This window comes from Ammodytes marinus (assembly GCF_949987685.1).
Source record: "Ammodytes marinus genome assembly, chromosome: 18".
In the NCBI taxonomy this organism is placed as follows: domain Eukaryota; kingdom Metazoa; phylum Chordata; class Actinopteri; order Uranoscopiformes; family Ammodytidae; genus Ammodytes; species Ammodytes marinus.
The window spans coordinates 5,456,568-5,471,221 of record NC_137222.1 but is presented as its reverse complement, the minus strand read 5'-3'; the positions used below and the strand labels follow the sequence as shown (position 1 = coordinate 5,471,221).

At 41.5% G+C, this 14,654-nt stretch overlaps 1 protein-coding gene across 5 annotated transcripts in view; it reads right to left on the bottom strand.

The window, feature by feature from the left end:
- fnbp1b (formin binding protein 1b) overlaps positions 1-14,654 on the bottom strand; it is a gene marked incomplete at its 3' end in the record, with an annotated part of 62,147 nt that overhangs the window by 35,697 nt on the left and 11,796 nt on the right. For 4 of the 5 annotated variants that reach the window (XM_080046342.1, XM_080046341.1, XM_080046344.1 and 1 more), the window contains exons 1-4: positions 6,993-7,110; positions 5,156-5,271; positions 926-982; positions 265-412 (exon numbers count right to left, since the gene is read on the bottom strand). In XM_080046342.1, coding sequence (XP_079902468.1) covers positions 265-412; positions 926-982; positions 5,156-5,271; positions 6,993-7,091 — 420 coding nt within the window. In that variant the 5' untranslated portion in view covers positions 7,092-7,110. Of the gene's footprint in view, positions 1-264; positions 413-925; positions 983-5,155; positions 5,272-6,992; positions 7,111-14,654 lie in introns of those variants that run through there. The other variant, XM_080046343.1, reaches the window with a different exon arrangement.

Sequence of the window (14,654 nt, the reverse complement as noted above, 5' to 3'; positions counted from 1 at the left end):
CGGCGTATTTATATTTACTCTGCGAAACTGCGATGATCTAAGTTTGTGCAAAATAGATTATACAAAATGAATGGGCTGCTTAATTAATCTTGTGGGGGGCAGTGGTGTCTGTTTCCTGTCACGGAAATCCCTGTCTTACTGTCTGGAAGGAAATGTTGCATTTAAAAGCATTGGTATGGGGGGAGAATATCAAGATGATGTGTGGACAAAATTGAAATGATAAATTTGAAATAAACCGGGATACAGAAAGAGTGTGCCACTGACCGATTTTCTCTCGGCTTTGACCTCCTGCAGGTAGCGCGAGAGCTCGGTGATGATTTGAGACGACAGGTTCTCCGCTATGACCTCGTGTTGACCCGCGTAGTCGTTTAACTCGTTGAGCGTCGTCAAGAAGGCTCGACAGAAGCTGTACCTGGAGAAGGACAGGAATCAACGTCAGAGGAAAGAAATGATGCCACAGTCAAATCATTAATAAAATAGATGTTAATAGTATTGTAGGTTTGAATATAGTTTCAAAAGCATTTTGAAGGTTTTACATGTTGGGAAATACACTTATTTGTTTTCTGCTGGAGATGTAAGGCTGAGAAGATTAATACCTCTCTCATATCTGTCATATCAACTACAAAGCTATAGTTAGGATCCAGTTAGCTTAGCTTAACTTAAAGACAAGAGGCAGCAAACCTGAACCTGTCCAACGATAACAGGTTCTGCCTACCAACACCTCTGAAGCACACTTATCCACATTATTTCTCTTCTTTTTTTTAATTATACACAAACCAACATGTAAGAACATCAATTTGAGGTTTTTAGATTTATGTTATGTGTGCCGGACTATATCACACAACCAGAAAGTAAATATCTATGTTTGTATTTTCCAAAATATATAAATATTCCTTTAATTTCTAAGAAATATTATTTAACTTACTTGCTCTCCTCCTCTTCCCGTGAGTTCTTCTTGGGTTGATACTTCTTTGATAGATTTCTGTGGGGACAAAGAGTGCAGCCTGGTCAGATATTTCTTTAACAGTATCTATCTTAAGAACGCAGCGTACTGTGCCATTCCCATTATATTTCAATGACACACTCTGCCTTTAAGGACCAACCTAAGGGTCATCCAGTATACAGTACACCATTCAATCCAGCAGAGTGCTTTTTCTGCTCTTGTTACTACTATCCCCTCTTCATCTCTAATGGTCGTAAATCATTACCCCCCCGGGACGTAAGCATGAAGCAGAGCCAGTCACCAGAAACAAGCATGCTTTTTCCTTAATGCGGCCATTGCCCTTGTTTTGACTCGGAGTGGCACGAGAGGAGTGCACCAGCGTAAAGGAGGAGAGTAAAAAAATGACATGAAAAGAAAATATGTCAATGTGCTCACTCCAGGTGAATGGGGTGTTGTCGGGAATAGGCTGCAGAGAGATAACAACCCTTATTATGGTTTTTCAATGTCCCTTTGTCACCCTAGCAACTGTTGTGTTGCTTTGACAGGCACAGCAACGGTAAATCATGTCACGTCTCGCTCCATCATGACAGTGTGATACATTCAGCACCCTTCTGCGCTGGTGCTGTGTTTGATGGAAACTCCGTCAGCACAACATAATAACAGGCACTATGGATTTGGCTGCACGTTGTTTGCGTATGCCTTTCGGGTTCCTTTGACCCATTCAAGAGCCACTGTTGTTGAGCTAAAAAAAGGAACAACCAAAGTGGTGTTTATTTGTATGTCTATTTCACAAAACACAGCAAATCATTTTCCAAAATAGAAGCTAAATAGGAACTATCCTTTAATTCTCTTATCAATTATACTTATGTCTTACAAGTCAGTCCGCTGCCTATTAGAAATGTAATTTGAGACAAATTCTATAACTGTAAATCGAAGGTAATTGCTTTGAAATAGCGGATATATCTGTTGACGGTGGTCTCTGCCCTTGTTTTGAGATTATAGGGCTGATGGAATCTAAATGCCTCAGTATGTAGCTACATGATATTAAAGAGCATTAAAAATGCCAGCTCAAATAAATAATGCATGTAAAAAAAGGAGAAAAAAAGCACATGTTTTCCGTGTGTCTGCACTCCATCCAGCTTGCTCTGCAGACATGCCCCCCCCACGCCTCTCTCCTCCTCCCCGGCGCTGTTTGCACTGTTGCTAGGCAGATATACTGTATATCTGTCCATCTCTCTCCCTCTCTCCCCATCTCTAATTATAGCGCTGGTTCCACACTGACTCGTCCATTCACTCACGGCCGGATGTCAAATGTCAGATTGCATTTTGCCGGCTGCTCACCTCAATATGGAATTTCACAAACTTCTCAAAATTAGCGAAAGCAACCAGCATTTAATTAGGATAAATACACACACATGCTCGAGTGTATGTTACTGCATATGTGTCTAGCTATGTCTGTATGTGTATTAAGTGTGTATCTGTCTGGAAGATGATATGGCAGGACAGCACATGGCTGCAGCATACTGGGTGATACTATAAGCGTTTTTTTTTTTCAGCCTCACCCAGTCTCCAGTGTTAGCACGACCTTATTCCCACTGTGTTATGGATTATTCCAGAAGGGAATTTGGGGGAGGAGGCATTACTGCATTGCCCCATTGCCCTGGCCTGCAATGACTGGACTGAGGCATTGTGCATGTTTACACCAATGCAGTTGAAGAGGATTAATCATGGATTAGTAAATGCAGCCTGAGGTTGGTATGGTGATAGAATTGGTACAAAGTGTAATGGCTATTGGAAATGGATGAGGATTGGAATGAAGGTTATTTCATATTGTAAAAAAAACAAAGTGCTAAACTGCACTTCTATGGCTTCAGATCAATATGTACTATTGTCTAAATGTCCATGAATCATTTGGACGATAAAAATTCAGTCATGTCTTTTCAGTGGCCAGAGTCATGTCTTGAAATTGCTTGTTTTGTCTAATTGACAGACCAAAACCCAAAGACATTTCATTTACATTTATAGAGACAAATCCAAGCAGCAAATCCTCACCATTGAAATTTCCAAAGCAAAAATGTTTTGACGTTTTTCCTTTGAAAAAAAAATTACTTAATCCCTTTGTAGATTGTCAAAATAGTTCCTGATTATCTGGACTTGTTGATAGTGTCTTAATGAGCCAGCATGAGCAAAGCCAGAGGTGTGAAGTGCACCTGTGTGTCTGACTTGTTATGACATGCCAAAATGTCTAGCACCTGTTTTCCCCTCTTAGGGAAAGGAAGTAGGAGGGAATAATCTCCCCAGCAACACAGATGAGAGGAAAGAGGACAAGATAAAGGGGACCGATTCAATCACTTTATTAGATCTAAGAGGCCTGTGTTGAGCGTGCTTGTTAGATTAACCTTGATTTCATGAGTTAAGTTGATTACAAAGGATAATTAGCCCTGTGGTGAGGCTGAGAGGCGCCATGACAAAAGAAGCACAATGTGCTGAAAAACACAGGAAAACTCTATGACTCAAGCTATCCTGTCCTTGCAACCTCATTTCCTTATTTTAGCCAGTGTGTGTGTGTGTGTGTGTGTGTGTGTGTGTGTGTGTGTGTGTGTGTGTGTGTGTGTGTGTGTGTGTGTGTGTGTGTGTGTGTGTGTGTGTGTGTGTGTGTTGATAAAAGAGACCCAGTTTGACAGCTGCCCTCTGAATAAGCACAGTGACTGAAAACATCCGCACCATCTGTGTGGAGCCTGAAGTTCAATAAAAGCCGAGCGAGCGGCCGTTGTGGCAAGATGAGCGCAGCCCGTTCCTTTTGTCAGACATACTGTAGACAGATGCACAGATGCTGACTAATTGAATTATTGGATATCTGTGGGTGTTCAAATGCACGTGCAAACCTGTGAGTGCATATGTTTTTGGGGGGGGGCTGCATATGTTTAAAAAGCACTGTTAATTTGGCTTAAATGTTGTATAGTGTGGATTAAATAATGCCCTACCCTGAAGTTTTACACATGATTAAAACATAGCAATTGTTCATCTGATTGTACAATCGAATTATCTTAAGTGCTCTAAATACATTCATGCAAATAAAGCTGAGCGTACTGACGTCACATGCGATAAAATTGGTATACTTTAAGAGTTTGCTAGCCAAAATGGAATAAATATATAAATTTCTTTATGATATGTGTCCGTCTTCTAAATGTGAAAAGTGTATGGGTGCTGGGCTGTGCTGCTTTGGGAATGATCTCATGTAAACACAGACAACTAGTCCTATTATCTCAAGCTGACTTTATTCTCCGAAAGAGAGGAGGATGAGGTATTATGGTCTGTAGAGGATATGTTACAGGGGGCTGCCTGGCTGAATACTGCATCGGTATTGGCTGGTCACTCTATATCAGGGGGGCGTTAAAGTCAATACTTAGGGCATTAGCCAGATTGCCGGGCCTCTTTAAAGATAAGGATTGTGGATTTGTGAGAGGGATATCTCCTACTGTGTTGTGATGCAGGGTGGGGGGGTTGGGGGCCTTAGGAAGATAGATCCTCTCAGTGAAGGACTGCTAATGCTGCTACTACTGCCTTTGAAAATCACTGACTGTTTGTGTGTTAGGAGGAAGAGGGAGGGAGGGAGGGAGAGGGGAGGCGACACTTGTGGTTGGAGGAGAGAGAGAAAAATCTGGGTCAGACATGGGGTTGATAATGCTGATACCTACTGGTCTCCATGGAAACACAAGCTCCACCCCTCCACCCCCACCACAACCTGACTTCCTTTAGCCTGAAGCCGAAGCCATGCTACAACAGCTGACAGCTAGCATGACGGCACGAGAGAGTGACAGAGAGGCAGGCGCAGAAACACTTCAAAATAATTGAAAAATTCTTCAGTTCGCTCTCTTTTTTTTGCATGAAGAAATTAGGCAGAGAAACAAATAAGTCGATTTATTTGATAATTAAACTACAGCTAGTAATGCATGACTTCCCATTTGGGAATTGTGGTTTCAGTTTCCTCCTCTACAGGGAGGTGAGGTCAGAGGTCAGGGTCGACTATATAACAAGCCGCTAAAGGATCCAGTCTCCTGTTTCAAGGACACTTCAGTAGGTCCAATAGAAGGGAGAATGGGGGGGGGGGGTCTTTATCTAAGCCACCTGGGTGGAAATCGGCCACCCCAATTACAGCCCTGCAAATTGCAAAAAAATATGGGTCATAAACCAGCTATGACTATCACTCACCTGATTTGTTTTGCATAGTTGGTCTCAATCTCCGATCTCTCCTTGACAAATTTGGTGTACTTCTCGGCATATTCGATCCCCCACTGTGTATGCTTCTCCAAGTTGTCAAACTGATCCTGCAGATAGGAAGGAAGGTGAAAAAAGACGTTAATGATTCAATCATTTAAATACAAAGGACATCAGGAACTATCGTTATCGCATATGCAAAATCAGGCATGATGGAAAGCCTTAATCAACTTGATGAGGGCATTGTATGGTAAATATTGTAGCAATGCCAGGTTGCGTCAAATGTTACCAAGTATCGATCTTAGTGTATGAGCACAGCCAATACAGATTTCTCCAAAAAATCCAACCTAAACTCAGCCTTGTGCTTCATATGTTGTGGGGATATTGTGCATGTCTCCAATCTCCACTCAACCAAAGTAAAAGAAGCATATGTGTGTCAGTCAATGTGTTTGTTTACAGCCACTGCTCATGTAAAAGCATCAGACCAACTCGCATGGCTACGCACTCTCTTCTCTATGATTATTTCAACCGAGGCTCCCATTAATATCCCTAGTATCGTCTTAAAGTGAGGTCTGTCACGGAGGGTAAGTGTTACTTACTTCATTGTGAAAACAGGCACTCACAAGCCTTCACTACTGATAACCAAATACAGCTGTTCGGGCTAAACTCATTATTCACCATTTGTTTCATGACTTCTTCTGAGGAAAAAATGAGACCTCGACTTGGCTGAGGTTACATCCTGAAATATATCAGCTCAGAAAAAGAGAGCACTCCATCTGGGGTATAAACACACACACACACACATAAAACTGCAGCTAATATTTACTGACTGATTATATGGCTACATCCAAACTTCTAACAAAAGAATAGGAGTCAGTTTTAAGATGAACCAAAACATTTTAGATAAAAATCAACCTTGGTGTAGCTCCAACAGCCCCCCATCCTCTCCTCCACCATGTCTGGGGTCTTCCAGAGTCCAGCTGAGAGTTGCTCTGTCTCGCACCACACACTAAAAGCGTGTGAACCATGCAATGTGCTCAATGGCTGCTCGCTGCATAACTGCACTGAAAGCTATTTTTTCGGATCACAGGAAGCGGTTGTGGTGGTAACACAAAGTTGGAGAGGTAAAGCCTACACAGCCATTCAGCACCTTGAGCTATCTTTAAGTATTACTGTGTTTGTCGTTAGAATTACAGCATTGTGAAGATTCGGGACTATATATATATATGTGTGTGTGTGTGTGTGTGTGTTGTTTTGTCGTATTAAGCGTGATTAAAATCTTTTAATCACCATTCACAAATTAAAGTCCAAAGTGAAGCCTTCAGAAGGGAAACAATAGAGAGCACTTTGAGGGAGAGGGACTTTCCAGACTGCATTGTTCGTCGGTTTCAATGAGCGATCGTTCATCAGCAAGCCACTCAACAGGAGAATGACAAGATTAAACCAAGCAATTAGTCATTTCACTGAAATACTCATCTTTGGTAGGACACGTTAACATAACAACAGTCTCCCTAGAATTTTGGCTATTTTGCTAATGTGCAATCAGTTAGATATTGCAAAATTTGCACATTATTTCAAACATGTCTGAAAATTGTAATACAAAAAAGTATTGTTTGAATGTAAGTAATCAACTGACAAAGATTCATGATGATATAAGTTCAAATGTTCCCACTATTCAACAGCCTTAAACCAATCACACCAGAGCTTGTACTTCATTATCACTATAGAAGAAAACAGACAGACACACATATAGCACAGGTCCTTGCAGCCACAGCGTGCACGTAAAACCCTCCTCTCTCTAAGACACGCTCCTCTAGAACGCATTACTCACATTTATCCTTTTCTGCAAGGGCACCATCTTATCCAGCGTGTCTCCGTGTGGAATGTGTGGAACCCTTTTGAAATATCCAAATCCAGGAAAAATGTACATCCAACCGGCCCCCCCCCCCCTCTCCCCTGACCTCTCTCAAAGCAGCACACACAAACAAACCCCAGCTGAGGTCAGGTTAAGGAGTAGGCATCCACGAGACCATTTCCAAGGTATCCTCCACAAAAAAAAACGTAGCAAGTGCAGCAGAAGACTAGTGAGAGCGTGCCTTGTGTCTGGGAACAATGTCCGCTGACCCGGCTCCCACACAATAACAAAGAAAACCGCACAGTTGTGGTAAGTAATCCCTTTCGATTGTCTGGAAGGAGAAAAAAAAGAGAATTCCAGGGAAAGCAGTAGAGGAACCGATGCAGAGCTGGTTCACACACACAGACACACACACTCTGAATGTGAGGCCACGGCTGCCCACAGCATTCAGGCTCAATGCTCCATCAGGCGTAAGGTGAAGTAAGTGGGATGGGATAGGAGGATAGTGTGTGTGTGAGAGAGAGAGAGAGAGAGAGAGAGCGGAAAAACAGAGGGAGGGCGAAAGGGGGGAGGGAAGGGGGGCTTGAAAGGAGTAGAAATGACAGAAGAGGCGGGATTACATGGGAGGGGATTTAAAATTGGGAAAATGGGGGACTGTACTCCACCGGGACCTCATTGACTCCTTTATCTGACTGAATTAATGTAAAATAAATGATATAATCTGCATTTTGACGACTCACTCTGAGCTCTGGAATATTTGCTGGTATGATATCTGGGATGGAAAAGGCAGTCGCTCGACTTAAAATGGAAAAGTCATTGACGAAGCAATTCTACAGCTCCGAGAGAAAGAGCAGATGAATAAATTATGAATGAACAATCGAAGACGACAACACATTCAGGGTTCAACATAACTTTTTTTTCCTACTGGCCCGCCGGGCCAGTGGATCCGAGTTTTACTGGCCCCTTGTATATTTTCACTGGCCCTGCACACACTTTTTTTTTCTTCATAATTTAGTGTCAATAATTATAATACCTGTATTAGAAAAATAAAGAAAGATAACCAGATCTAAAGGGAATATCTATACTGTAACAGTATAGATATTCCCTTTAGATTTGGTTATTTTTCTTTTAGTTAATTATATGAAATGTTGATATTGCTCATACACATAATATAAAACCAGGCAAACATATTGAATTAGAAGCCTACAACTGAAAGTATGTTGAAAGAGTCGGCCAGTATTTTAAAGTCCAGTAGTTTGATGGTTGTTTTTATTCTTGAATTTGGGCAGTTTAATGAATAGTTCACCTGCAGAAGTCATGTTCAAACATAAAAAATAAATAAGAGATGAAGGTCTGATCATTCTTTGTGGTGTGGTAGGCTGTTTTTATTACTTTCTCTATATGCATTAGGGATGTGAATGTGTCGACCGAATGACCGGTTTTCCACTTTCGCTCAAGTTGACTTTAAAAATAGAATAGAAATCCGAAAATCAGTGGGTTATGCCGTTTTTTTAATGGGAGATTTCACCGTGTATGTGAGTTCACGTCTGGTCGTGAGCGCGCTGCAGGAGTGTCACTTCTCCATGAAGTGTCAGCTTCACATAAGAGTCCGGTGTGGGACCATTTTTTCAAACTATTGATAAAAAACAATGCAGCGCAAAATATGCAGCATAAGTTAAACGCTCGTCTAAGACTATGACGTTAAATCACCTTAGAAACACACAATGCCTTCGTCCGATCACAGCAGCGTTTCACCGTGTGATCTCGCCAGCGAGTGAGCCGCCGCGCAGATGAACTGTGGTTTGTGGCTAAAATAATAACCGGGGATATTCTCCCCGTTAGCGATTTCAATGGGAAAGACTTCCGCGATCTGATTGAATGTCTCGAGCCTGAAAACACAGTGCCAAACTGCGCGACTATAGGAACTGTACAGTGAGCGGAGTCCCTCCGTTCGTTTCTGTCTACAACCGACACAATCACCGGAGACGCATTCACAGCGTTTAAATAACGCCTCTCATTTGTATTACCATTGGGGCTTAGATGCAAATATTGTAACATTACGGCGGCAGATAAAGGAAAAGCGCAGTTATCATTTTCTGCGCCTCAACCTCTGCTGTGGGAAGAAAGAAAGGGGGCAGAGTAAGTCGATTGATTTGTCGACTCGCAGGCGGACGGTAGGCAGCTCTGCCAACGGTGCCTGTCAAAACGCCCACGCATCGGTTGTCCACTGGCCTTTCATTAAAAAATATATTTTATATTAGGTTTATTATATTGAGTCTTAAATAAACACTGCTTTCATTACGACTCAGAACGCGCATTTCAATGAACCATGATGTAGTCTACAAAAAGATACTGAACTGTGATTGGCCAGTCACTGGCCCGGGCGGGACAGTGACTGGCCAATCAACTTGCCCTGCATATGATTTTACTGGCCCCGGGCCATCGGGCTATACGTTATGTCGAACCCTGACATTATGTGAAAGTGTGTCAGACACAAGTACACAGCCTTGTAGTCTTTGTGTTGTTACATCAACCCACTGCCATTTCAACCTGTAAAAAGTCTAGCACTGTATGTTTTATACATTTTGTAAATTATTTTTGCACTGTGACACAGAAAACAGACATTTTAACCAAGTGTGGGTCAATAAAATGAACACAATACTGGGTTTAAGTGACTACAGGGAACTTTCAGTTGTTGTTGATTCTAGCAACTCCTTTGGACAAAAGTGATAGTGTTTTTACGACACCAGTCCCCAAGCACTTGCCGGCGCTGCGCCGAAAGAGAGACAGCAGGATGCACCGCGATGAGGTAATGCATTTAAAGGTGACCATGTCAGACTAATAACAGTAAATGACAATGGTGATTAGATTAAACTTTGATTGAGTACCGTTCAGGAAACACAGGATGTTCGGGTCTGCCTGCCATAAATCATTTTGTCTGAGTTGGTGGGGAAATCAGACCTGTAAAGGCATACACAATAACTACATACAAATTCTAGCTGATGATCTCAGTTTGCTGTTACAGGCCATTTATGATCATCAGAGCAAAACATTGACTGTTTCATAAACATAAGAAAAGTTCCTTGTAGGAGGTTTAAGTTCACGTGTGCATTGCATTCAAATTACACAGCATCAGCTCTTCTGTCAAAGTAGGCTAAACAGTTACTAAGCTTATATTCAAACATGAGGAATTTCTTGGTTAAACCTCTTGCTATGGCCCCTATACTGGAGACCAATAACTCCTGATCTAACTTCAAACTAACTTCCATTCTGTCATGTGCGGCCTCTCTGACACCTGACCTTGTTCCCTTCAGGAGGGAGTAAGTGGGGGATCCCTCCAGGAAACCAACCCTTCCCCGTTTCTCTGCTTGTTATTTCAGGACACGGTCCCCATGTACTATTGTGGCAGTACATGAAAGACAAATAAATATTCACTGCGTAGCTAAATATTTTTCTATCGTCCAGGAAATGGGAAACAGGTTCAAGCTGAGAACAAAAAAGGAGACACTTAACGGCTACTAAATATATGTAGGTGGCCCATATGCTGTAGGACAACAAACACAGGATTGTTTCGGGATCAGCTTCTCCGACCTCCAACTCCTCCCAACTGGATACGGAGAGATTATGATGCATTTTAATGTATTACACTGTGCCAGTTAATCTGAACTAATGCTTGTTATTTAGACTCCATTCCAGCTCAGATCTCTTGGCCCTCTCTACCCCCACATGGATGGTCCTTTGACCTGCATCCTAATGACACAGAGGATTTGTATCATATGTGCTGGACGTCTCATATAAAAGCAAAGAAAAAGCTGTAAATATCTGAATCTTGAAAGAATATCAGATCATGATCTCACTACAGAATACCTACAGTGATCATTCTAAATAATACATTTATCCCACTGTGTTGTTTTGCTATGAATATTTTACTATTTACAGAATCTGATTTAAATGAAACTTCCTTTCTCTTTTAATTTCTTCTCAAGTATGATAAAGGCAGAATCCTTAACAGCCTGGGGAGGTTTGACACCAAATGTGTGAGTACCACATTAAAAGCAGGTCATTTTAAGGTTTCGTTTAGCTTCTGTTTTTTTTCTGCTGTTCTACCACAGGAGGCAGTAGAGGGTAATGACAGCATCATTTATTATAATGATTCTGATCTTTGAGTAAATGAATGAGGATGACACAATCACAAAATCGACTTGGTGAAAAAATCCCCATCTCTGACACATTAAGGAGCTGTACTGATACTTCTCTTGATGCTTTAATTAAATTCAATTCCAAAAGCTTTATTGGCATGAATATTGTAGGAAACAGACAGTATTGACAAAGTATTCCATTTATAACTAATAATAACAAATGAACAATCAGAACAACCCCCCGCCTACATTCTTATATCACGAAAAAAACTTTGTCTTTAGAATGATACCCAATTGCACCCAGTTCAAAGACACAAAGTGTGGACTAAATGGAGCATGTGGTAGAACTGTTTTGTGACAACCTGACCACAAGTTTCCTCTAAGCAAACATAGGTTTTTCAGATAATAATGCACCTCACGACTTCAGAAGCCAGCTGACTCTGGATGTAGGAATGCAGACAACACTGAAAAGTAACAATTTATCATGGTCATCTCTTGTTTCCGTGGAGGGTACAGGCAAGATAATGAGTTAGTGGATTTCAGAAAAAGACAGAGCCAGTGTTACGTTTTCAGACACAAAGAGAGTGAGTGGAAAGACTTTAAAGCAAGGTTGGTGATGACTAATAGGACTAGTAATCGGACTGTACTGTTTTGCAAACCTTAGGACAAAAGCTCCTAGGGACACTTCTTGTTTTATTACAGCCATAGCACCTCTACAGAGGTCGGTTTGCTGCTCCGATGATCACACAGCTAAAGTCAATGGTCCGTTAAAACACAAGAGAAGGGGACTCATTGGTAGACTGGGGGGAATGGACAGGCAACAGGAAATTGCTGACTACATTTAAAATATGTAAATGCAGGTGTGATTCAGCCTTCCAAAGAAAAAAACCTACAATTAACATATGCTTTGAATGCATTCAAATTGATCAAAAGTAACTTTTTTCATGTAATAGGAAATGTTACTGTTGATTTATCAAATATGTTCTTTTAATCAGAATTTGTCAACTGTAAAATTGGTAATTATAGAAAGCAGAAAATAAACATTACCGAAAGAATTCATCTCACATAATTGTTAATCCCCGCAAGTATTAAAATCATTAGATTTAGACAAGGACGGAAATATCTTGAACCTTTACAAAAATGAAAGAAAAACCAGCATGTAGCTTTCAGATTGTGTCACTGGTATCTACATGAGTCTACAGCCCCTGAAAGGAAACATGTTGGGACAAAGAAAAGCAGACGTCATGCCAGAATGAGGGGGGAATCCACATAGGCTGAGGGGATAAAGGTGCCCCCACCCCATGGGAGAAGGACAATGGATCTAGAGGCCTATAGATGCTTTGGTCTTTTTTATGGTTCAATGTGTTGAGCAAGGACAGTAGATTAGGTTGGTGGGTATGGGCTCGTGTCCTGTATCACCTCACTATCCCATGGAGAGCATGTACTGATCTGGAGTCCTTACACTGTAAAATTTAAAAGTTAGAAAAACTCAAATTTTAAAGGCAACTGTCATTCTAGTTTTATGAATTTTGAGGCCAACTAAAACGCTTACGTTTTCAGGAAAAACTGCCCATTTGACCCAACTAATGATCTATTGTTGAGATAACTTATTCATATGAAATGTAACTTCAAGTTTTGAGGACATACTAATTTTTTATTTAGAATGTTTTAACACTGCTTAATGTTTGAAGAGGTGTTTGACCGACTTGGTCTGGTTTGTTATCTGTATGACAGATAACTAGTTTAGACAACTGTTGAAATCATGCTCTTGTCTATTAGAACTATTACGGTAAACATGAATGAGTTATTCTGGGAGCCTTGTTAGCTAACGAACCCCGAACCACGGTGGGAATGAGAAGGGCCAGGAAGAAGATGCATTCATCCATAACTGTTCATTAGGCTGTGAGGATCCTGCCCATTCAAATAATAAACAAATAGCCCGATTGTTCTAGCAAAACTAGCCCCTGCCTCTTAGAATGAAGCAAAGGGGGCAGAAAATATGATGCTCTGAAGCTCTAGTGATTATCCAAAGGCAGTGTGTCCAGTTCAATAAAGTCCATAACAGATCAAACACACCAGAGGAGATGATTTAGAGTGTAAAGAGAGAGCCACTGAAATCTACAGTGGCTCATGAGTTGGTCCGTGCAGCCCTTTGCTGTGTCTGGCCGGTGATGGTGGGCGACCAGCAACGCAAGAACAAATATTTGGGGGGGAGATGCCAAACCCTCTCTCAAACACACATCGCGCTTTGTGCAAGAAAGCGAGGCGGAACAATGCGTCCATAGCCCGGTGTAACCCCTGATGTCCGAGAGAGGAGTCACAGGAAAATAGGGACAGTAGCCTCACACACACAAACACCACTCGTGCATACACATAGTTACTGTAAACAAAGGCTGATGATCATGTGCTCCACTCACTGAATAGCTGCCCTCAGCTATTTCTCTTTGGGTCATTAAAGTTTGGGAAGGGGTTTTGTCAGCCCCCCCTGCCCACCCAGCCTAAATGAGGTTGACACATGAATGCAAACTAATTATTTCTTTATCTGACAGGCTCCGACAATCTGCACAAGTGTAAAAACATGTAAAAATCAAGTTGAATCAATAGAACTAGCTGCAAAATGCATTTCAAGGCCTGGATAGTCATTGAGCTAAATACAGGCCAATCACTCATTTCTGAGTTGACCTTCACAAAGAGACTTTTCATATCAACAGTTCGATGTTGGATCACATCTATGCAAAACATGCCACGGAAAAAACAAAACAAAACACTTTCCCGTTGAGGAATATGCAAATGAATAGACCCCCCCCCCCTCCCCCCACAACACACACAGACACACACTCACAAACTTTCTGCAAAATATGAACAGCTGTGTGGTGCAGTGGGTGACCTTATGTGTGAGAGCTCTTGTTTGCATGCCATGTAGGTAATTATAGAAACAACCCCTATGCTGGTCTGAAATTTAAGAATGTGTGTTGCTGTATGCACACGCGTACCATGCTCCTGCCAATGAAACTTTGTATTCTCTGCGCCGGGCCCAGTTGCTACTAAATCACTCTACCACTGTCCGTGTCACTTAACAGTCTCGACCAGTAAAATGTATGGGGAAATACTAACCCCTTAATGTGGCAGTTAAGCAACCGGAAATTGTTGCCTGTCAATTGTGAGTCATTGTAACTGGAAGGGTGGTCCACTCATTCATGGACACCAAAAAGGAACTTGTACTGTTTGGAGATTTCTTTTAGACAGTGCCCTTGAAAAAGTCCAAAAGGTGGAGTCTAACACATTCTTAATTTGACAAAGCGGAAACTCTTTTCTTGTCATATCAAACAATGCTATACATGACTGGCCTGGCTGGCACTCAGCCGTAGTTGCTGGTATTGCTTGACTAAATTATTCTGTGTGTTTGAATGGTGAGAATAATTCAGCAAGAAGCATTTAACCTTCTGTGCTAACTTACGGCGCTGGTCACCTTCATCTCTAGTAGCATCTGCAAGTACTC